This window comes from Chamaea fasciata, unplaced genomic scaffold (assembly GCF_029207755.1).
Source record: "Chamaea fasciata isolate MVZ Bird 193981 ecotype frontalis unplaced genomic scaffold, bChaFas1.0.hap1 SCAF_15, whole genome shotgun sequence".
Classification (NCBI taxonomy): Eukaryota; Metazoa; Chordata; class Aves; order Passeriformes; family Sylviidae; genus Chamaea; species Chamaea fasciata.
Window position 1 is genome coordinate 12,701,395 of NW_027094100.1, and position 24,319 is coordinate 12,725,713.

The 24,319-nt window shown below is 54.9% G+C and overlaps 1 protein-coding gene and 1 long non-coding RNA gene across 2 annotated transcripts; one reads left to right on the top strand and one right to left on the bottom strand.

Moving 5' to 3' along the window:
- The first annotated feature begins 501 nt into the window (after positions 1-501).
- Positions 502-10,468, top strand: HRH2 (histamine receptor H2). The gene is made up of 3 exons (XM_066197293.1): positions 502-635; positions 5,809-7,307; positions 10,372-10,468. The coding sequence occupies exons 2-3, from the start codon at positions 6,187-6,189 to the stop codon at positions 10,388-10,390; spliced, it is 1,140 nt and encodes a 379-aa protein (XP_066053390.1). The 5' UTR covers positions 502-635; positions 5,809-6,186; the 3' UTR covers positions 10,391-10,468.
- Positions 10,469-14,251: 3,783 nt separating this feature from the next.
- On the bottom strand, positions 14,252-15,378 carry LOC136297411 (uncharacterized). Its single transcript, XR_010723155.1, has 2 exons — positions 14,890-15,378; positions 14,252-14,652 (listed from the first exon to the last, which is right to left on the bottom strand). It is a non-coding gene; the product is annotated as an uncharacterized lncRNA (long non-coding RNA).
- Positions 15,379-24,319: the final 8,941 nt, after the last annotated feature.

A 24,319-nucleotide genomic window follows, 5' to 3' on the forward strand; every position in this document is an offset into this window, starting at 1 on the left:
AGGCCCAGCTGTGCTTGCTTTTAGGGCATTCACGTGGATTGCAAAGGCAAAAACTGGGAATGAGTGACAGCATCAGGGTTCCCGGCAGCAGAAAAGTGTGTGCCTGCAGAAGAGAGCCGGGAGGGAGAGAGGGAAGGAACCTTAGAACATGGCAAACCAGCAGCAAGGACCCCGAAACTTCAGGCGAGTGAGGAAGCTGATGGCATCACTCAAGAAAGCAGCAGCGGGAGGCAGCAGGCATCCCACCCCCTTCTCTGTGCCAGGCACGGCTCGGCGGAGCCCGACACGCCGTGCGCTCGGAGCTGGGCTCACTTTCAGCATTTCAAATTTGCCGGATGATAACCTCGGTGTCTCGGTTCACAGCCCTGATCCCACCCACTCGAGGTCTGAGTCATGTTGCAGTCACCGCTGCCTGGGTATTGGTACGGGAGCAGGGAGGGAGGTTGGTTCGAGGGGAGGGAGGGAGCAAAGGAGGAGGAGAGGAGAGAGGAGAGGGAGCGAGGCAGGCGCCGCTCGCAGCACACGCGTCTGTCTTCATAACCGAGCCGCACGCTCCGGGGGAAAAGTTGGAGTCAGTGCAGCCACTGAAGTCTCCCCCACGCTCAGGAGCTGTGAGAAAGCAGCACCTTTCCCAGGTAAAGCTTTTGCCTTACTTCTTGCCGACTTGTTACGCCGGTAAAATACTTTTAAAGTGAGATTCAGAAGGGTTGGTGGGTCCCTGCTGAGCGGGATCCTGCAATGGGCTAGCTGGGTCAGAGCAAAGGGGCGTCACTTGTCAGACCCTGGTGCCATCAGCGTCCTGTGGTGGCTGGAGTGGAGGCCGGTTTGGGGACGTTTTTGGCTGTTGCTGGTGGGGACACCTGGGTCTGATCAGTGTCAGAGGAAGGACATGGGTGCAGTGTGCCCAGGGCGCACATCTGTGGTGTGCAGCCTCTCTGCCCAAGCAGCCTCCCCACGGGGGTTGCTGCTGACTTCCTGCACCGACCTGCCCGAGCCTTTTCTCGGAGCACTCCAGCCCTTCCATCCAGCCCCGCACACCCTGGAGCTGGTGGGGATCTGACCCAGGGCATGGTCAGGGCTCTGGGGCAGGAGACCTCCAGGCTGGGCTGTAGCACGGGAGGGGTGGGCAGTCCCCAGAGGTGCACAGAGTTCGCTGTCCCTGATCAGAATCGGCTTCAGCAGGAGGCTGAATCCCAGGAACTCAGGCAGCTACAAGCACACCCATGAGCCTGACTCTTCTGTTTTCAGTTTCACCTTTCCTGGACACTGTTTGCCGAGCAAACTTTCGAATTGCTGACGGCTCTGCTGGGTTCCACATTTCCACATTCCTCTTCACATTTCCTGATTTCAGGGGTCCTGAACATCTTCTTACCCACAAAGCTCCTATCCTCCTGGCGAAGCGTGATGGAGGACTGGTGGGATTGATAGGAATTTTGTCCTGCCTCCCCCAGCCCCTCTGCCCATGCCAGAGGCAATAAATGTTGCTTTCTATCAGACGTCACACTGGGATGGGGCAGTGAGAGCACCAAGCTCTGGAGAAGCCCAAAGAACAGGGACAGAAGTGTCTGGGGATGCAGCCAGGCAGGACACCAGTTTCCCCTCACATTTGTCCTCTCTCATATTGCCTTCAAGTCCTACCTCTGACAAATTTGCTCTTGTCCAACTGTGAATCAGGCATATGGGCCTGGCAGGGGATCAAGAAGCCCATTCCCAGCTTGGGAGTTTTGCAATTCCCACCATCAAACCTCAAAGCATTCTCTCTCAGACCAGAAGAAACCTCCACACTCCTGCCCATCTCTTGGCTGAAATACCTCTCTCAGCATGCCCAGATGTTTAATCGCAGGAAGGAGTGGAATATAACTTTAGGAAAAGCCATGATGCTCTGCTGCGAGCTCTGCATGGCCAGGGAATGCACTTTGCTCCTAAGTGACTTCTGCCAGCACTTTTCTCAGAAAGAAGCTATCATGGGAGTTAGAGGAACATTTCAGGTCTGCAAGGGCTCAGCCCTCCTGTCCCTAGGACAGAGCTAAAAGGCTCCATGTGGCACTTCTCCTGAGCCCTCAACCACCTCTGTCCTTTCCAGCAGTGGGAAATACTTCCCAAAGAGAGGCTGCCACATTCAGGCACTTCCTGAGTGCTCCTCTCTGCCCATGTGTCTGCTCATGGTGCTGATGTACCCAAGCTTTTAACAGGTTCTAAACAAACCTGTTATGCCAGAAGTAGAAGCACAGGAAGGGAGAACAGCCAATGCATTCCCTGCCTGAGCTGGCCCTGCATCCCATTAATCTTACTGCAAAAGTGCACCAAGTGCTGGAATTAATGATGTTGGAGGAAAGGATGCTGAGAGACGGGGAGGGGGAATAAAAAGGTAAAATGCAACAGAAATTTTCTGTGAATAAATCACAGTCCCCTCCCCAGAGGAGATAAATGCCATTTTAAAGGGGAACACAGTGAATCAAATGCAACATGGACTGCAACAGATCAGAAAATATCTGTTCAGGCAAGAAAAAGCAGAAATTACTATGAGAATTGTAAAGAGGATAATGGGGAGACGATGGGATATTACTGCGGAAGGATCATTAATGCACCAGAGAAGGCTATTAACAGAGTTCCTTAAAGATCAGCCTGGAGGTAAATTTTATTTAATGGCTTTCATTAGTGATCTGGCTCAGAAAATTAGGGTTTCTTTAAGAGAAATGTTCTGGTGAGAAGCTTGGGGGAAGTTCTGCACTGGACAAGGGACTAAGTACTAGAGAAGAGGAACTGGAGGATCTGAAGATTAACAGAGACAGACCAGACTCACACAAGCTCACATGCTTACGGTCTAAAAGCAAAAATTGCTACTCTATGCAGCTGAAAACACCATAGGAAGAATATCTGACTTTTAGGGAACCCCAGGATAAGTGCAACAACAAATGCAACCTGACAAGTCTTCACAGCAGAGATAGTGCCAATCAGAACAGCAGCACCACTGGAAAAGGCATGAGAAAGACGACCCAGAAGCAACACCCTGCTCTGGTTCCTTCAGTGTCAGGAGGGTGATTTTGAACCAGGAGCAGGTCCAGGCTGTGATAATGAGGATAATCAGGTAAATGTAAAAGCTGCCTGGTGAGACAGGACGGGAAAGGTTATCATTTATTCTGGCTGTTGCTGGAAAGACTGCCATGGGAAACAGCTGCTCCACTCGTACATCGAGGAGGAAACCAGCTCACTCTGCCAAAACACAACAGGAGCAGAGGACACAGGTATTGAAGGTGGCTGTTAGTGACCTGGGCAGAAAGCCAGAGGTACATGTGGAGTCACAGAGAGCCAATGCTCCAGGAGAGAGCTTTGAGCTGGATGCATCATCCCGGGGTCTGTGTCCTGATGGCAGTGAGCTGACAGCCCCCCCTCTATACCAACCCTCCAGTCTGCTTTTCCTGCAAAGCCATATCCAGAGGCTCTGCTCTCCTGGGGGAGTGTTTCCATGAGATAATTTGGCTGAGGGGTGCAGGACAGTCTCCTGCACCTCCACCACAGGTAGGGGTGCATCACACATCTGAGCTGACAGGAGGGAGGTCCTGCCCCATTCCATGGTGGAACAATGTGTGGCTCGGCCCACACTGAGCCACAGAGTCCCCAGCACTACCTGAGCTCCTCTGCAGGGATGGGGACACCTCTGCCCCCATGCAAGTGCCCGTTCCTTGCCCTGAGCTAATCTGAAAAAGCAATAAGCAGCAGAACTCCTTCTGGGCACATCTGCAGTGTTGAGAGCTGCCCTGGCATTGTGGCAGAAGCCGAATGAGCTGATGTGCCCAGAGCTGGGTCCCACCAGCAGAGCCCATGTAGCTGCAAGAGCCAGAGGCAGGAGCAGGTTGTTGGTGTGTGGTGAAGCAGCCACGTAGGAGGCTGCCATCCACCCACAGCATTTTCTAAGTGTGCTACTCCCCCTATAATTTAATCTGCCATTTCCACATGTTGGGAGCAATGAAAACACATCCCTTTCACTTGGAAATATCCTTCTGTGGGAACAACCTGTTCTCCTCGCTGCTGTCAGTGGGCAGGCAGCGCTCAGCTTGTTCCACACTCCTTTTGTGAGTGAACAAAGAGCTTTCCATGGCAAGAGCTTGTGCTGCAGCTGGAGGTGAGGAACTGCTCCACACACTGCTGCCACAGCTGAAAGCATTCCATCCCTCTCCCAACAGCCTCAATCCCAGCACCCAAACTCAGAGGGCATCCTGTCTGGCAATGAGTTTGCTCTGCTCAGCAAAAGGCTTCCCATGGGCTGGTTCATGGCTTGTTATTTGCTTTCCATGCCTTTAGAAGCAGCAGGGCTGTGGGAATTCTCTGATCTCGGTGGTCCAGTCCCAATCTCTCCCCTGTATGGTTCCTGGCAATCAGTGGCTGTTTACTCATGCAGCCTCCCTGGTACTCTCCCTCCTGTGGCCCCCATGCCCTTAGACTTGAATCAAAGGCATAAATCATCTGAAGAGTATTTCAACCTGCACCACAGTGTTATCATCTTGTTACAGGGGGAGGTTAACTTTAAAATCTCACTTTTGTCCTCTGACAAGGCTGGGCCTTTTCCTTTCCTGGAGTTTCTTCTGATTCCTCCATCTCTGCAGCGAATCAGCTCTACCTTCCTGCACTATCCTGGGCACCACCGGGGAGGCTTCACTGCTGCTCCCTGGGGTGCAGAGAACCTGCAGACATGGGTCATGCACCACCCATGGGGACCAGCACAGCTCTCCCACACCAGCACATTGTGGAGGATGGGAAGACCCCTCATCTCATCTGGAAAGATGGGAGACCACAGCTGGCACGCAGGCAGATCCATGAGGGTCAGCAAGTCAGTCCAGCTCCTCAGCCCATTCCCAGCCCTCTTTCTTGACCCTGCACTGCCTCAATCCCCCTTCAGGTATCTTCCCAACATGGATATTGCTTCCAATCAAGGACCCAAGGTCCCATTGAATCTGGCAGTTTAAGGGTCTTGGAGATCACCATAATCAGCAGCTCAGTTGTAAGTTAGAGTGGTTTGTTCTGTTGTCTCTTCCCTTGCAAAATGAGGCTTTTTGTTATTTGTATCCAGACAGAAAATAACCAGAAAAAGTAAGTCTGCAAGAGATATTCTTCTTCCCTCCCAGGACCCAGGGCAGAGTGGGGATTTCCTATTCAAGCTGCAGGAGCTGCTGTGATTTGTGATGGCAGGGACCAGCCCTAGGTGCTGGACTGCTGCACAGCACAGATACAAGGGCAAAGTTTAATGAGATTGGCAGCCACAGCCAAGATTCAGAAATTACGTAGTCGTGACTAATTTTGCTGGATTGAATGAGAACTGCTTTCTCAGGAAAATTGTTTCCTCAAATCCTATTCATTCTCACTTTTATTGTAAGCCTATAGGAACATGACGGTTTTAAAATCCCTGCCCCTCTCTCAACATCCCTATGCTGCATGGGCACCCCTAGGGCTGGGAGAGCCCAGCTGGCAGGTACACAGGTGCCTGGCTGCAAAAGGACTTTCCAATTTGGGTTTAAGTGGGCTGGAGCAGCCAGGGAGGTACAGACACCCTGCTTCTGGAGGGGCTTGAGGGGAAGCTCAAAGGGTCTTTGCCCACTGTGGCTCTGACTTGATGCTTTTATAGAATCACAGAACGGCTTGGAAGGGCTCTTAAAAATTTCATTCCCCTCTGCCAAGGGCAGGGACACCTTCTACTAGACCAGGTTGCTCAGAACCGTATCCAATCTGGTCTTGAACACTTCCAGGGATGGGACAGTCACAATTTCTCTGGGAAATCTGTGCCAGGGCCTCACCAGGCACTTTCTTTTGCAGGTTGCAAAGCTCTGTCCCTGCTGGAGCACTGCTGACCACTGTCACCAACCAGACATGCAGAGGGCATGAGAGCCCTCAGGACCTGAACCAATGGTCACTCAGAGGAAAGGAGAAGGCAAGAAAGGAAAAGAAGTAGTTAAGATCCACCGGCAGCTGCCACAGGGCATCAGCTCTAGCACTGAGCTTTCAGAGGGGGCCCACAGGCACAATTGAGTTGCAGTGACACATCTTCCCTAGGCCATGTCATTCCCAGCACACAAGGCTGAACACGTAAATTGACTCTGCAATGTTCTCCAAGGTCACTGTAGAACAAGGGTCACTTTGGGAAGGGCTCTAGGCCTGCCTGGTACAGGCTCACTCCAAGTAGCTTTGGAGCTGATGAGAGCAGGACTGCTCCATCCTTGCAGTTACACCATGGATCCATGTTACAACCACACAAGCTCTCAAAAAAGGATGGAATTCCACCTGCAGGTGGTGGTCGGGCTCTTCCTCGCCATCCTCATCGTGGTCACTCTCTGTGGTAACATCATCGTCTGCCTGGCCGTCACCTGTGACCGCCGGCTCCGCAGCTTGACCAACTACATCATTGTCTCCTTGGCCATCACAGATCTGCTGCTGGGGCTTCTGGTGCTGCCATTTTCTGCTTTGTATGAACTCACCAAGGAGTGGCTCCTTGGCAGCATTTTCTGCAACATCTACATCAGCCTGGACGTCATGCTGTGCACGGCCTCCATCCTCAACCTCTTCATGATCAGCCTGGACCGCTACTTCGCTGTCACCACCCCACTGCGCTACTGCCAGGTGGTCACTCGCTCCCGGGTGGCCGTGGGTTTGGTTGTCATTTGGACTGTTTCACTGATGGTCTCCTTCCTACCCATCCACCTGGGCTGGAACACCAACGGGACAGGAGTGCAAAACACAAACGCCACCTGCAACGAGGAGTGCACGCTGGCAGTGAACATCCCGTACGGGTTGTTTGTCGCCTTGCTCACCTTTTACATCCCTCTGGTCATCATGTGCATCACCTACTACCGGATACTCAAAATAGCCAGGGAGCAAGCCAAGAGGATAAACCACACGTGGGGCAACACGCCCATGCCACCCATGGTGAAAGAGCACAAAGCCACCGTGACGCTGGCAGTGGTGCTGGGAGCCTTCATCGTGTGCTGGTTCCCCTATTTCACCGTGTTCGCGTACCGGGGCGTGTGGGGGGACAGCAAGGTCAAAGGCATACCCATGTCCATTGTCCTCTGGCTGGGCTATGCCAACTCAGCCCTGAACCCCATCCTCTACGCGACATTCAACAGGGATTTCCGGGTGGCATACCAGCACTTGCTGTGCTGCAGGAGGGCGGGACAGCCCAGGAACTCTGACCTGCCTCCCCTCCAGAAGGCCCAGCCCAGGGGCAGGCAGGGCCAGGGCAGGAAGGAGGGCAAACCCTTGAAATTGGAGGTGAGGAATGAGAATGGGATGCTGCTCACTGATGAAGCCCTCAAGAGGTAAGGGCCTTCCTACACTGGGGACTTTGATGGTAGGTCTGCCCCAGAAAGGAAGGCAGAGGTGGGGACCCCACATTGTCCATGGACTTCTAAGCAACAAACTGATGCCCCAGCAAGAGATCCTTGCCCAGACAACTCCTAAATGCAGCCACTCAGAAATTCATCACCACTCACAGGAACACAGCTTGCATCCCCTCCATGCTGGCAGCACAACTCCAGGTATTCCAGCTTCCCACATGGCTGGCCCTCCCCTGGAATTGCCACCGTCCACAGGGAGCACAAAACACCTCCTGGCTTTGCTGGGTAATGGGGACAGTTGCCATCAGAATTTTCTGTACAGAATGGGGTAAAGCTGTCAGCTGGGACTGCTCCCCAAAATCAGCCATGTCCCAGTGAGGAACAGACAGAAAATTCTGGGCACAGAGCAGACAGAGCTTCAGAAGCCAGGAAAAGTGATGGCCCATCACAGAGAAGAAAATGGGAATTAGTTCTGGGGCACAGCCAGAGCACCTGCAGCCAGGCCGGGAGTCCCTGCAGGAGCCAAGAGCTGGGCTCCCAGCTCCCTGCAGAGCAGCTCAGCCACTTCCCTTCCACGCACCCTCAGCACCTCAGCCATCAGTTTGCATCAGCAGTGAATTCAGCCAACAGCAAGTTCCATTCCCATCTCTGGAAAGGGGCAGGAGTAGCCCAAATTAGGCTGGCAGATGTTTTCATACCCATGTAAAGTTAGAGCCAAAAATTCCCTCAGTGTCATCCCAAGCGTGTTACAAGGGTCAGCCCCAACAAGGGGTGCGGTGAGGGAGCAGGATGGGATCAAAGTGGGCAAATTCTGTGCCAGGCTGTCTCCCCAGCCCCCTCCCTGGGCACCCACATCCCCACAGGGCTGTGCCACCCTCCCACTGCCTCACTCCAAGGTATTCACTCAGCCAAACCACAAGGAGAACGGAGAGGCAGGCTGTCAATCTGCTGCTCCTGAGACTAATCTAACCTCTAAGCAGTGCCTGATAAGCAGCCCAGAAACTTTCCATCCACAGATAAGGATTCCTTTGATTCCCTGTTCCCGGCGTGCCCGCAAAGAAGCCGCGCTCGTGCGCTCTCGCATCACGTGCCCTTGATCCTGCCCCAGAAAGAGTCTTAAGCCACCAAAAGGAGAACTCAGGGAGGTGAACCAAAGTTCAGAACCATCCAAAAGGCTGAGCCAGCATTGTGCCTCCCCCAGAGCACCAATGTGACTTTACCCAAGGGAGGGGGGCAGAAAAAGAGATACAGAGGGATGGATTAATGCAAACATAAGAGTGCAGGTCCTGGGGCTGCCTTTTTCTGTTTCCAAGGAATTAACGAGGAGCCCAAAGTTATTGCATTTGGTAAATTGTAGTTTGTATATAAAAACATATGGAAAACATGTCTAAGGTGGTGGGGGTGTTTCTGCCAACATACAGAGACAAAGAGAGCTATCCTGTTTACTCCCACAGAAGTGCAGCCCCTGGGCAAACCAGGAGCTCATGCACTGAGGCTCTGCAGCTGAACCACGAGAGCTGGCAATGGGGAACAGGCTGTCAGGATTTCCCTGCACAGCCAAGACAGAAGAGAATATAAATGTCAGTGTCTTCTCAAAACGCTGACTTACCACAAAGGGACAATAATGACTTGGAGGGAGATAAAAGGGGAAGAGAAATGGGTTTTTGTTCCTCAGGCAGAGGGCAGGGTCACTGATTTCCTGGCTTTCACCCTCCCAGCTTTTCCGGGTAGAAAAGATTCTTCCCCTGGTTCCCCAGAGGGAACACTCAACCAAGGGGATGTTTCTTGACCTTTCTAAATCCAGAGAGCTCCCTCCACATCCTACCCAGCATCACCACTGTGGTTTCTGCTCGCAGTCAGATTGGCATCTCAAGCACCTGCTTTTACTTTCCCTCTCTTTGTAGCCCTCTCACCTCACAGCAATGATGCACCAATGATCATATGTGGCCCCTTCCACCCCTTTTTTCCATAGTCAGATACATAAAGATCTGCTGTTGGCAGATGATCAGGATCAACTAACACCCCACAAGGCAGGTGAGCACAGGATTTACCTGTTCACCAAAAACCTGGCAGCCAGTTTCACCCCCAGCACAAACCGAGCTGATTCCTCTTCCCTCTTCCTCTCTGCAGAATCTTCTGAGTCATCTGCCCTGAACATGTTAACAGGAAAAGACCAACATAAATCATTCAAAAAACTCATAACCCCCCCAGATAAGAATACCCAGAGCTCAGACGAGCTCTGCTAAGAAAAACTCCATGGGATCATTCAAGGGAAAGCAGAATTTTGAACCATTGCCCTTAATAACAATGTTCTTTTCAGTTATGAGGCATAGGGAAAAGACTAACAAATGAGTGGAAATACTGGAGGCTGCAGGCAGTCTCGGGGCTCACTCAGAGTCTCAGTCAGGAGCAGGGCAGGGAATCAAAAACCACGGGACCTCCACAGCAGCTGGGGGCTGGAGGGTGTTTCCATCAGTGAGGACCAGGTAGGGCAGAGAGTACAGGGCTAAGCAGAGATGCAAGGGGAAGACAGCTGCTCCCATATCCCCACCAGGCATCAGAGAGGAGGGCAACTCACACAAAACCAGTAAAGAAAACCAAAGGACCACAGGAATCTGCTTCAGTGCAGAGGGACGGGGCTCTGAAGAGACCTGGTGCTTGGCATGTTCATGCCTGCAGGCTCTGAGACCAGACCCTGATGTTCAGAGAGATTAAAATCCCGTGAGAGGGAGCAATCAGCACTAATATGGATGTACTGGGGAAGAAAACAGTGGAGCTGAGTGAGTGGCTGTGGATCACATTCTTGCGTGTCATCTGTGCTTAGAGCAGCTTGGGACAGGACCACAGCCACAATATAGGGGCAGAGGAGACGCCAGTTCCCATTGGAAAGGGTCACTGTCCTAGTCATAACATGCCTGCCCCAGCTGCCAGCCTCAGGCAGACACTACCTGGTGCTTCACAGGGCAAAGCCAGGCTCAACCCAGGCTGGTCTGTTCTTTTTCTCTTTTTTTTTTTTCTGTCTTCATGTGCAATTTAACCTTTCCAGCACTGGAGCTTTTCTGTGAGTCTCAGCCAGCCCGCTGCCCTAGGACCCACATCTCCCAGCCTTCAACTCCTGGCTGCCCTCTCCCAAAATCCTGTGTATGAGGTTGAAAGGACAACACTCAGCTTTCCTCAGCGTGAAACTCGACAGTCGAGGCAAGAGCTGCAGGGTGAGTACAAGGCCAGGGTCGCTGGGGGAAAATGAGGGAGGAGGAGGCTCTCCCTGCTGTGGCATCCACTGCATTTTTCCTGGTGCAGGCATCCCTTCCTAACGGTACCTGGTGCAAAGGGTGATACCATCAGAGATGCAGCCTCATTCCTTTATCCATCACTGGTTGCGCTCCAACCAAGTCCCAAGCCCAGGAGAGGTGCACAGAGCTGCCCCCCTACTCCGTGGCTGCCCTGGAGTTTTGGGGTTATAGAAACAGCCTGAAATGCCCTGGAAGATGCTGCATCCTGCCTGTTCTTTATGCACTGCAGAGGCAGCTGCATTCAGACTAAGAATTTCCAGCACACTTCATTTTCATGCAAGCCTACATCCACATAAATTGCCAGCAGCTTTGGCGGAGATGCTTGCAGGGCTCCCGAGGTGAAGAGCTGATGCTGCACCAGGCATTGCTGCTCTCTCCAAGTGGTGCTGGGCTGAAGGCCACGACTGCCATGCATGGGGATGCCTCTCCGAGTGGCTCCAGAGAGCCACTTTGTGCAGCCCTTCTCAGGAAGAGTCAGGCAAGGTCACCCTGACCTCCACATGCTCTCCCCTCCAATGCTGCATGCTGATAACCTGAGCTCTCCGTATTGACTGTGCCTTGGGGAGGGAAATACAGTCACCAGGTGCTGGAAGCTGGGCACACTTTGTGCCTGCTGCACCCTGAGCACTTCTACCTTAGCCAAGGTCACAGCAATAACAGGAGCTGGTGCTGTCTGTCCACACACACAGCTGGGAGGGAGATGGAGTACAGGGACGCCCTGCCCTGGAGTGCAACATAAACCTGCACTTCTCAGAGGTGCTCCCTGTGAATCACCCTGCAAATGCCGTTGCCCGTCAGCAGAAGAAGAATGAGAGGATTGGAGGCTGCAGATGTTGTTGTTTGGGGAGGCATCACTGCTGCCCTGCAGGAGGAACAGAGTGAGCCCTCCAGTCTGGAAACCACAAAGCAAATGTCCCCAGGGCAGGCACAGTGCTCACCCCCCTGACAGTGCAGACACAAGGCAGAGTCATCTCTGCTGCTGTCACTGCCCAGCAGCCGGGGCAGAGAGGACACCAATTCAGCTCTTCTGCTTCATGCTTTCCATCTCTGTGCATATGTTCTAAGACACATGTAGTTTCCATGAGGTAAAGGCAAAATGCTAGCCATCCCCTGAGAGGCTGCTGATCTAATCAGCAGAATAAAGCAGAGGTTTGGGGGAGAGGTTTGCAGATCTGAGGTCCTGGTGTGACCATAGATTTCCTCTCTGCACCATGGGGGTGGGGACAGGAAATGTCACCTTGTACAGGACTCCCAACCAAGGAATCTGTGACCAAAAAATTCCCTGACCCACAGTAGGGAGAGGGGCCATGGGAGAAGCAGCACCCAGGAGCAGTGCTCTGCCAGCTCCAGGACATCAACTTCTGTCAGGCTACACCTCTGACAACTCAGCCCTGGTGCTGCTAGCTGGCCCGAGGGACAGGAAGAACAGGCAGAGAAAGCCACAAAGCAAAGTGATACTGCTCAGGGGGGAGTTGGGTGATAGGTCTTGGGGTGATACAAGCCTGCTCAGCTCTGCCCAAATGCTAGCACTCAGCATTTAGTCGAGGATGCCGAGAGCATTCTCACGGCCTCACATCACCGCCCCTCCCAGGCACAGCAGGTGCTGGATGCAGCACTCCTTACACTGGGGAGCAGGAGAGGGGGGAAATGGACCCATCTGCATCCTGTAAAGCCATTGATCACCCTCTGTGTTCCCCTGCAGGATCCCTGCTCTGGCACGTGGCATTTTCTTCATCCCCAAACACTGCTGGAGAGGCCTCTGCCCGGCCAGGTTTCTTCCCAGGAGGGTGGTGTGTTAGAAGAGCCCTCAGAGGAGCTGCAGGAGAACATCTGCCCTGTCTTGTGTGGGCAGTGACACTTTCGGCATCAAGCCCCACACCAGCAGGAGATGCCTGAGGAGCTGGGTCAGGAAGCAGTGCATGTCCTTGGCAGGGCTGGGATGGGAGTGCCCTCTCCAGACCCACAGCAGCGGGTCAGGCTGCAAGGGCACGGCGTGGAGGGGGAAAGGGGCTGCTGTTGAGGTCTTGGTGCCAGGCAGACCAGCCTAGGATGGAGAAAAGCAACACAGGCACTACCTTCCCTGGTGTCCTAGGGATGTATCCGCCCCTCAGAGGGGGCAAGGGCCTGGTAGATGGGGGGTGATGTGGCAGGAGGGCTCAGCGTGGTGGATGTTGGCAGCCACGAGTGCTGGATGTCCGTGCACAGGACATCCCAGGCCCTCAGCACCCATGCTGGGGAAAGGCTGCCCACCATCCCCGGGGCTGTCCTTACACCACACCCCTTTGTCCCAGCCCTACTGCAAGGCGAGGAGAAGCCCTGGAGCCTGCTGGGCCATGGGGAGACACTGAGCAGCCAGGGTTTGCCCCAGGCTCTGCCCTCCCCAGCATCTCAACAGCAAGGCTCCTAAAAGAGGATTTCCGCCCTGAGCCTGTGCAGAAATCATCAGTGGTATAAAAATCTTCTTGAGACAGAAGGAAAATGAGATACTTGATTTCTGTGGGTGTGCTTTGTCCTAGGAAGAGCCTCCTGCTGTCCCATCCCCATCCCTCTGCTGGGACAGAACCTGGTCACACAGCACAAACACCCGAGACACAGGTGCAGCTGCCCTGGGCAAGCTGGCACCCCCCAGAGCACACCTTAGCCTGTGGGACCGACCAGATGATCCTTCCCTGGTCCCTGAGCTGATGGAGCAGGGGACACCTTGCCTTTCCCCAGGGGTGGACCCGGAGGGCGGCACCGCTGGCTCGGAGCTCCCCCTGCTTGCTGCGGGCACGGACCGGCCCCGAGCTTCGGTGACAGCGTGGGTATCACCACTGTCATCACCCACGGCGGGGCCGGGCTCCCCGACCCGGCACAGCGCACCCCACTCCCTCCCCCAACTCCTCGACACCGCCCGAGGCACCACAGCCCTGAGTGTCAGCATCCACCGGCACCTCTGTGGGTTTCACCCTTCCACCACTCAGAGAGCAATCGGCTCCCAAAGAGCCAGGAAAGCTGAGAGAGGGGAGTGTTGCAGCCCCGGTGCCCCCCAGCACCCAGCCAAACCCCATCAAAAACATCAGTGGGCAAGGAAACATCCCCAGCGAGGCGGTGCCCTGGCAGGCAGGGTCCCCTCGTGGTCCTCCCTCGTGGTCCTCCCTCGTGTGGCCTCGGGACAAGGGGCTGTGAGACTCCTGGGCTGAGCACCCCAGAGCAGACTGAGAAATCGCCTCATCAGCAGCTTTCCAGAGCAGCAGGAGCCGAGTCCCTGCAGAGGAGCGCACGTAGAGCTCGTCTTCCCCAAACAAACCCGGCAGGAGCAGGCCTGAATCACCTGCAGCATCCACACTCCGCTCCAGCTCGGAGAAGAACTGGCAAACACACACCCAAACCCCTGCCACCTATGATAACAATTAGAGACTTATCTAATTGCAAAAATAATTGCAATTGAAGTGTTTAATTACCATACTAAGCAGGAAGAGCCGTTTCCTACTGTTCCAGTAGCACTCCCGATCCATCAAACAAGGTTTGGGGCTTGTTTGGGTGCTGGGTCTTTTGGTTTTTTGGTGTTTTTTTTTTTCCTTTTTTTGATTATTAGATTGCAGCCCCAGGGGATGAAGAGATTTGCTAATTAGGGTCTTGGAGAACAGCTACCAATTCACAAGCACTTGCTTTTAATTTCAATACTAACGAGGCTGGAAGGGGGAGAAATCCAAAACGCAGAACAGCTGTGGCAGTGCTGGCTGCAGCAGCGCTGCCCCCAGCCCCTCCTCGCTGGGCTGACACTGCTCGGGGACCATCCCTGAGACCACGGGAATGGGCTGGGGAGGGGTTGGCTCAGTACAATCCCAGGCAGGGTGGAGCTGCTGCTCTGGGTCGCTGCTCTCACCGAAGCCACCACACAAGCTAATCCCAGCATCGATCATCTGTCTAATCCCCTCAGGGACCATCGGTTTTCTCAGTGATGGGCTAATCCTTGTCCTGAGGCAGCCGTTCCATCCCCCAGGGGTGCAGCAGCAAGAATTTCTCCAGGTGACATTTGGTTTTGTTCTCCTCTAAAAGGACAACAAAAGAGAATTTAATTCTCTCGCCAAGCAGCAATTCTGTGAGGGAAGAGAAACTGCTTAGGAAGCTCCTAACCAACATCTGCTCTCTTAGATAGGAAATATCCCCTGCTAGTGGAGGGAGCACAGGCAGGGCTGGCTGCCAAGTGCTTGGGGACATCCCCACCCCCTGTCCCTGCAGGGGACACTGGAGTTCACACTGCCCTATATATGGCACCCAATCCTCACCTTGCTCCACCAGCCACCCCAGGGACCCACAGTGCCTGGCTGGGCTTCTGCCACCAAACCACCTTTGCCATCCTTGCCACAGCTCTGGGAAGGGTCCAAAAACCTGCAGAGAGGAGGCGCAGGGAAGGAGAGAAGCACACGGGAGGCAGGAGCAGCCGCAGGGCATCCAGGCGTCCTGTCCCCCAGGAGCGCAGCTGAGACATGGTGGCTGCCACGGGCTGGAGGCAAAGGAGCGTTTTATTTCTTTTAGATAAAAGAGAAACATCAGTAGCATGAGAAAAAACTGTGTTGGGATTTTTTTTTTCAGGCTGTCATGTGATTAAACACAGAGGAAACAGAAAGGTAGAGAACAGCCCCGAGCAGTGGAAAATGAGAAACTTTGTGTTAGAAATCTCAAGATTGGATTTTCTGGAATAAAATACATTCTGGCGTCATTCACCCAACAGTTTTGGCTGGGGAATCAAGCCTCTGCAAAGGTTATGGAACCCATTTCCTCCCCACAAATCTAAAAATTAAATTTCTATGCCATTTCCATCCATTTCCAAAACATCTTGAAACCAAGGACAAGCACTCCCTTCCAGCGTGAAGGAGATGACCACGGGGAAAGCATCATCGGGTGCCTTCCTGGCCTCAGCTAAACCCTTCTTGCCCAGCGTTTCCCCACCACCAAGGCTGGCAGTGCCAGAGGCACAGGCTGGCCCCGGCCACCGCAGGATGGTGGCCATGAGACCAGGAGCACGGTGGTGCCGCTGGGATGGTGGCCAAGGGACCAGAGAGAGAGGACAAAGCCACTAGAGGGCACAAGTATGACAGAAACACGGCCCCACGTCAAGGGACCTCCAGCCTCTGCAGTTCAACAGTCCCTGAGGTCCCCAAAACCCCTCATCACTCTCACCTCCACAAAGTGCACCCTCAGCTCTCCCCCACCGGTGACACACCTTCTCCTGACCCCCCCAGGCAGAGCTGGCTGTGGAGAGCTGGGTGCCCCTGGCCAGGCAGTGACATGTGGGTCCTGCAAGGAGCCATCTGGTGAGCGCCAAGAGACTTGTCCAACGTCCTTTCGTCCTTTTCTTTTTCCTCCCTCAGAGCATCCTTCAGGCAGGAGCTTCCCTCCCCACTCCTGGAGCCGCTACCGCTTTCATTAAGGCTCTTCCACCAAACCAAACACCATTTGTCAGGGAAGCAGCTGCCAGAGGCAGCTCTGCTGGAACAGATGCCCCCGTGTCGCCCAGCGAGCAGTCATTATCACATCCGCCTTCCCGGTGTGCCACACATCTGCACCCACACGTGTGTGCACGCTACCTGCCTGGCTCTGCCGTCCTCAGTGCAGGACGGGGGGCACAGAGCCCTGTTTCCAGAACGATATTCCTGCTCCCAACCCGATGGACACCCTGGGACTTCTGTGTGGGCGTCGGAGCCGTTCTCAGCATCTGGGCTGCCCCGTCACTCCACCCACCCTGGGCGTCGCTGACAGGTGCTGTTAGCCCGGGGGTGTTTGCACAGCTGTCAGGGCCTCCCGGATGGTTCTGCTCTCCTGGCTCACAGTTCCCATCCCACGGGCAGCGTCTCCCATGTCCTCCCTGCCGCCAGGAACCCACAGCCGCTGGAGGCGGAGGCAGCAGCACCCTCCGACCCCGTGCACACAGGGACTGATGCTGATTAAATGCGGCCCCGGTGCTGATAATTAATTTCTCAGAGGATGAATTGCTTGGGAAAGCTCCAGAATTAATGTTGTTCTTCCTGCTTGCCACAAAAATGCTAGGTCTGTTTGGGCTTTGAAAAAAGTCTAAAAGCAAAGGGGAAGAGCATCCCCTGATGAAGAACTGCAGCCATGCCCTGTGCAAGTGGTGCCTGCTGGGTTTGGGATCTCTGCTGGGGCTGTTCTCTGGATCCATGAGGTTGCAGGCAGGGCAAGAGGATGTGCTGGCGCTGCCCATGTCCCAGCAGTCAGGAGACCCTCAGAACTGGCTATGGGCATTGACCAAACCCCCTCCGGCAGCTCCTTAGACCCACCTCAGTCCCCACCTTGGGCTGAGACATCCTCATCTCCCCATAGGACCTGCTCAGGGAGCCACAGGGATCTGTGTGGAGAACATCCAGCTGTCTGCCATCCATGGGGCTGGATATGGCTGTCCCCAGGCCGGAGCTGCAGGGCAGGAGCTGGTCCCCGTGTCCCTCAGCCCGTCCACCGTCACGGGCTCCCTGCGGGCGCTGGCGCAGGGCCACGCTGGATGCGAATGCGGAGCGAGCAGCCCCTGCAGACAGCACTATTACGCAGGGCTCTCCATCCCTTTTGCTTAATAGGAAGCATTTTTCTGTTTCATTTCCCTTACCCTTGGAGCTGAAACCGCCTTTCTGCAGCAAAACACACCAAGCCAAGGAAATTCTCCCTTTGCAGCTCGCAAATGCCCCTCCCTCCTCCATCAGCAGGAATGTCCACTCCTTGCTTGGAGTACATTTTACTGTTGGAGGGACAAGTGATCCCCACCCCATCCTCCCACTGCCACCTAGGAGACAGCAGGGACGGAGGTACTGAGGGGGCTGCAGGATTCTCCTCTCTCCATGTACAGATCTTACAAATATTCCCAAATATGGCAGAAGGCAAAGCTTGCCCTCGGCTCACCTCCTCTGGCCCTCCCTGAGGGCACTTCACTCGCTTGGCCTGCTTCAAGGCTGAGCTAAGTCCACCATTCGTTATTGGGTAATTAAGCTCTTAATTAACAGGCTGATTTCCCCTCAGAGCCCTGCCAGCAACTCCTGGTCCCTTTGTCATCTGCCTCCCGGCAGGGCAAAACCTGCAGGGCCTGGGAAGTGTTTCTATCCCAGGGATGGCTCCCAGCTGTTTTTCCTTCCTCCCCCATGATCTGTTCCTGCCAGCCTGGCGCTGGGGCACCGTGACCCAGCCTGAAGGCGTGAGCCTGCTCCAAAAATGCGCCTGCGGCACAAATGAGGCTAACACCCGTGTAGGCTCAGAGTGACACCAAGGAGTCAGGGGCAAACAGGGGCGAGACATTGCCACCATGAGTGATGTTTAAGCCTAAAACTCCGAGACTAGAAAACCTCCCAGCTCATAAGCCTTAAGTAAAAACAATTACAATATTCGAGATACTCCTGCCTAAAGAAAAAAATCCCTCAGCAACCTTTGCCGCCAGCATATCCCCTCTGCTTGCTCCTCCCTCCTTCGGGACTGAGCTGGGAAAGGAGGCAGCAGTGCCATGCCCCAACCCCAAGCTGGCTGGACCGCAGGGGATAACATGGACACCCTGCCCCAGGCTCCCCACCAGCCTCCAAACCTCAGAGAACCGCAGCAAACCAGCCGTGATGAGCCGCCGTCCTCGGTGAGATGGCAGGGGCTGCCCTGCAGCGCTCCGTGTATTCATCACTTGTCAGTTCCCCTTAGCCGTGAAAAGAGAGTTATCCTCCCCCCGGGGCAGAGCCGTCCCGTTCCCAGCAGGGCTGGGGACACGGGAGGCTGGCACTGAGCGCTCCCCATCCCGCTGCCGGGGTGTCTGGGTGGGAGGGGAGATGCGAGTTTGGCTAATCCGAGTGGAAACTTAATTGTGTTTCATTGAGGTTTTTTATCTCTGCAACTGGCAACGTGCTCCTGCAGGAGATTTAGTGTGAAGTTGTCTGGTCCCTGCCAAGAAGGCTGTGGTTTTTTTTAGAGAAAGCACATTATGCATCAAAGTTGAAATTCAAATCCCTTTTCCTTCATTCCCGGGGTATATTTATGACGCTCCAGAAATTCCTCGGTGCATCACGGTTTGTGGGAAGCCCCCAGTCACTGCAGGATCCCAGGACCAGCTCAAAGAGCTGCCTGAACTTCTTCTGCCTTATGGGTTTTCCCTTTGCTTTAGGCTGTTGCTGCAGGGGACTGTGGGCAGGCAGGGATGAAGCTGATGCACTCGAATGGCTCCAGGTGAACTCCCCCCAGCCCTCTCCGGGCTTCCCAACCTGGGGTTGCTCCTCTCCATCCCAGCCCTGCTGTCATTTCCACACCCCCGTGCCCCCTGTGTGCAGTCTGATGCCTGCAGTCTCACCCTGGATGGGGTTGGCAGCAAATCGAGTGTTTTTCCCTAAAGATGCTGCACTTCTGCCTTCGTGGGGGTTTAGCAGGTTTCGAGTACAGCCATGCCAGGAGGTGAATCAGCCCAGCCTGAAGCCTGCACCAAGAAGGGGGAGGAAAGAGGGGGGCACAAGGAGGGGCAGTTGTGTGAGTGCAGAGAGGGAAACACAGACTGCAAACCCTTTGGGGTGTAAACCCACCTGTTTTGCTGAAGCAGGCTGGGAGGGTGGATGGGTGGGGGGCTCCTTCTCCCCACCCAGCAGCTCCTCTCAAGGCATCAGGACAGGCCCAGCATCTGCAGTCACTGGAAAATCACGCTCCATTTCCAGAAAGGAAAGCAAAGTGTAAATCTCCCTCTCAGACACGTATTTGTTCCTCTGCAGCAAGAAAAGTGGTGAAAGCTTTAATTTCCAAGCTGGGAGGGAGAGACAAATACATCAGCAGCACCCCGGGCGCAGAGGAAAAAACCATCAATTCTGGGATTACACCAGTGGCCACCGAGATTTCTCCCTCCTTGGCTATAATCCAGAAACACCACAGGTTTCTCTGCCAACCCCGCAGCTCTTACCTCTCACTGTGTTTGGGGGAAATCTGGATAGCTTCGTGGTCGTGAGGGTGGTTACTGCACCAGTGTTTGCCCACAAATGCCAGGCTGGGGGGAGGCAGGGATTCCCCTGGCTGCATTTCACATTCAGAGCAGGCTGGCCGTAGTGCTCGGCTCTCCCCAGAGATTCCCTTCATAAGAGGGAGCAAATTCCACTTATCTATCCTGCGGAAATTTGCATTTTAAAAATCCCAACTCCAAATGTCACCCAGTTTGATCCCCTAAGATGAACAAATGCAGTGGAGCAGGGAGGGGGCCAGCGTGGCTCACCAGTGCGAACAGCTAGGAGGAAAGGAAAAAAACCAAGGTTAAAAGCCTGTACAGATGTTTGAGCTGTGCTGAGGTTGAGGATGGGAGCAAACATGGCAGAGACCTTCCCCCTCTTGCAGCCCACATCGGGCAGGACACGGGGGAACAGGTATCCGAGGCTCCAACCATTAAGGATTAGGGATTTTGTGTTTGAGATTTTGTTTACACAATAAGACTTAAGACTGCATGGAGTGTAGGTGGATTCTCCCCGGTGCCTGCAGAGGGATTAGTGCCTATAAAGCAGCCAGAACGAGCTAAAAATTGGAGAGATCAAAGTGCAAGAAGAGGAATCCCACGTTCTCAGGAGTGGGAGGAGAGGGGAGGAAGAGGGCAGTGGTCAAACCTGAAACAATTGAGGCTGCTGGCCCTGGAGAGCATGGGGAAAGGCATGGAGCATCCTCACACTGCAGCTGCAGGGATGCCAGAAAGCATCTCAGGGAGCAGCCAGACCCAAGGTGTTTTCCATCCTCTCCTGAGGCTGCAAAATCTCCCTGGCCAGCTCTAGACTGCAGGAGAGGCATGACCCCAGCCCTTCCTGAGCTCTCTGCTGCCACAGAGCCATCTCCGGGGAGCACAGCAGAAAAGGGGCGCCCAGCCTGAACCCCTCTGCAGTGCTGGGGCACAGGGGGAAGCTCACCACCGTGGCCTGCAGGGACGGGAGCCTGATCCTGCTGTCCCTGCTGGTCCCCCATGACCAAGGTGACACTACCACGTGTCAGCCCATGCCACAAGAGGAGGGAACACACTTGCCTGGGCCTGGGGGGGCTCTGCCAAAGCCCCAGACCTGCAGTGCCCAGCCTACTCTCCCTGCCTGGCTGAGCAAATGAGCCTTCTCCTCTTTTCCTCATTAGAGCCATGAGCTGATTCGATTAAACGGGGCACCAGCCCTTGTCCTCAGAAGGCAAATGGGATGAGTGTCTAAGGCATGAAGTTTTCTGGCCCCCAGTGCCTCGTTACCAGTCCAATCTCCAGTGCACAGGGCACTGCCTTCTGCCGGCTCCCTGCCTGCCCTGCACCTGGGGGCAGATAAACTCCCCCAGGGCAGGAGTAGTGCCAGCCTTGCATTATTCTTGGTCCCAGGGACCCACACCCAATGGGGCCACATGCATGGAAAAACAGCCCAAGCACAGCAGGCTTACAGTCACCTCCAATGCTGGCACTTGGGGGTGTCTCTGTCTGCAGCAGCACATGGCTGTGGGGCTCACAGGCAGCCCCTTTTCCTCCTAGGCATCTGCAGTGGCTGAGTTTGCCCCATCACTCTGTTTTTTGGGAGGCACAGGGTGCCTGTGCTCCCCCACACAGCCGCCCTGCATCCCGAGCCTCTCCCTCACTCGGGCACGGGACACAAGTTTTATCCTCACCCCTGTCTCCAAACCTGCGGGCAAGCAGGCACTCCTTTGCCAGAAATTAGTCTGAAATGGTTCAGAGAACTAATTCCCTCCCTCCTTAATGCATGGAAGCTTCTTACGCTAAATCTATACAGACACAATTAGCATTATTCATATTCCATATGCTCCGCTCCCTTGTGATGAATATTAATCTCCTTCCCGCTCCCAGGCATTGGAGATAACGGAGTTGCACGGTGCTGCTGCAGTGGCACAGAGGGTCTGAGGGAGTGATGCTGCAGGTGGAGACAGGCTCAAACCCACGTCGGGAAGGGCAGATTTTGTGTCCTTTTTGCAGGGCTGGGCTGAAGTGGGGTGTCCTTTCTGCTCCCACTACCAGCTGAACTGGTCTCCACTGGGGCTCCTTCAGTTGCCCCCTGGGCACATGGTTGTGTCAGGCATCATGAAACCCCAAACCTCCCTCCACCTTCCAGCTCTCCACAGGCTCTGGAGGGGGAGTAGGACTCAGTCGGACCGTCCTGCTTCTGCCAGCTCACATTTCACGGCATTTCTTAGGCTGAGATGTGGTCACGGGCATTGCAGGAGCTGAACTGATGCCTCTTGGTGCTGCCCAGGGCAGGAGCAGCTTTGCCGGCATCCCAGAGCATCCCTGCTGTAACCCCTGAAGTCGGCACAGCTGGGCAATTGCCGCACCTGGATCACTGTCCCAGCCCTGCTCCCACCTCTCTGCACAGCGTCTCGCCCTAAACGGGGCACAGCAGCACCCACCGACGCTGCAAAAGCAGCGCAAGGAGGCGGCGGAGGAAACGGTGCAGCCGCTGCAGCTCATGCACCGCCGCTGTCACGCAGGGACACGGCGGGATTTACAGGTCAAGGAGGGGCCATCCCGCACGCAGGCAGGGCTGCGCGGACCGTACACAGCCCCATGTCCCTCTGTCCGTCCGTGCTTGCCCTCCACATGCGGCTCCAGGCCAGGCCGGGGGTGCTGTGAGTGGGGGGCCTGGGGGCTGTGAATTGAAACGCCATACGTGTGGTGGGGGTGTCGAGGATACAGGCCAGGAGGCGCCGCGTCTCTATACATCCATTTGCATGCCTAATCCGCTGCCGGGGAGTGGAGCGTCAGGTCCCCCATCTGCTCCGCAGCTCACATCATTAGCTGGCTGGTTTCCGAGCCGGCACCGAGCAGAGGTGGGAGTCGAGGAGAGAGGGGAGAAAGGAGGCTGCTCCCATCCCCACGCACCATCACATGTCGGCGGGCTGAGAGCTTGGGAGGATCCTGCCCCTTGCCAAAGCTGGTGGGCAGCACACAGAGGGCAGAGAGGGGTGTGGGTGGAGGAGGGGATCGATTCCTGTGGGTTCCTGGGATGCTGCTGTGCTCCAGGCTTCCCCCTGGGCAATGTGAGGGGCACAGGGCATCTCGTCTCCCATCATGGATGCTGCCCACACTTTAACTTTGCCCCAGGGCAGCAGAAGTCCCCATAGCTGGTTCTTTGCTGCAGGCAAGCCAGCAAGCACCCACAGACACCAGCCCACTCACGAAGCTCAGCTCCACCACGCGGATCCAGCCACATGAACCATCCCCACTGCCTCTAATCCGGCGTGATGGCCCTGGGACACAGCCCCTTTAAATCCCCACAGTCACAGGCTGGGCTGGGACACTGTAAAGGGAAAAATAAGGCAAAGAAATTATTTTCTTCTCGCCAGCAAGCCTGGATTGCTGCCCGTTCCTCAGCTACGTGCTGCCAGCCCGCCCACGCACCGCACAGCGAGGACTGCAGAGGCCAGCGTGGGCTGGGGGGTGCCAGGGGGGTCGGGGTGCAGCGAGGGACCCCCATGCTGGACACCTCTGCTCAACGGGATGCCATGGGGGGAGATATCCCACCCGGCCGTTCTCTCTCTAGATGCACAGAACATCCTCCTGCTCCATTATCTGCCCCATTCTCTGGGGCTGTTCCCATCTCCGAGCTCTTAAGAGTTTAAACTCATCCAAAATCCCTGCTGAACTCCTGAGGTTGGGGCCACAAGGACTTAGTCCAGCCAGCAGTGCTGAGAAAATGGGGGTTTCTCAGCAAGCAGCAATGAAAAGGGGGTCAGAGGGATGAAGGGGCTGTGGGACAAGGGGAGCAGGGGGAAAACAACCCCACATTCCCCCAGGGTCACTCTCCCCCTCTGCTTTCACGCCTGGCTGGGTTCCTTCATTACTTACCCAAGCTGTAAATTGTCTAATTTGGAGCACACCATTTATCCCTGATGTGCACTTGAGCAGCCAGATTTTGTTTTCAGGTGTGTAATTAATTTTTTTAACGTGATTTCTCTCCTAGGAAACTGCAAACAAACAGTTCCGGCTTTCATGGCTGGGCAGCTCGGGTGAGCGTCAGGGCAGGCATTAGGCAGACAAGGAGCCGAGGCTGGATCTTGGAGGATGTGAGGAGCTGGGGTTTTGCAGAAACCCCTTGCTCCTACTTTCCAAATCCATCATCCTTCAGTGCAGCCCTCTGCCTCCTCCAGCATCACCACGCTCCCCATGGGCCCTGCAGAAGGCTTGAAAGGGGAAGCAACGGCCACCTTCCCTGTTCCCAACTCAATCTGCTGGGAATTACCATTTTTATTAAGACCTAACATGTCCTTGGCTGCTGGGAATGTGATTTGCTCCTGGAATGAGATTTCAGCAGCTCCTGAGGGTCCCATATCAGCATGCACCTCACTTTGATGATGCTCCCATCCCCACACAGAGGTGTCTCCATCAGTGGATGCTCACAGGCATTTCCACTACAAGGAGAGGTTGTGCTCAGGCATAGTACAGGAGGGATCCATGGGGATCCACTATCCTGAGCTCTTCCCTTTTTTTACATCACCCCTGGGATGTTTGCTGTCTGGGAATGACGCCGGCTATTTTTGCATCACCCATCCCCTCTCACGGGGCAGGCACGGGGGAGGATGGAGGAGAAGCAATGCCGAGGGTGGGTAAGGTCTGCCCCCGCTGCATGTCCCAGTGCCCAGCCGAGTGTGGGTCGGGGACTCAGGGGTCCCCAAGTGCTGCTCTGCAAACCGAGCCAGAGCGATCGTCCTCTGAGCAGCACGGAGAATCACCTGCTGTGAATGTGC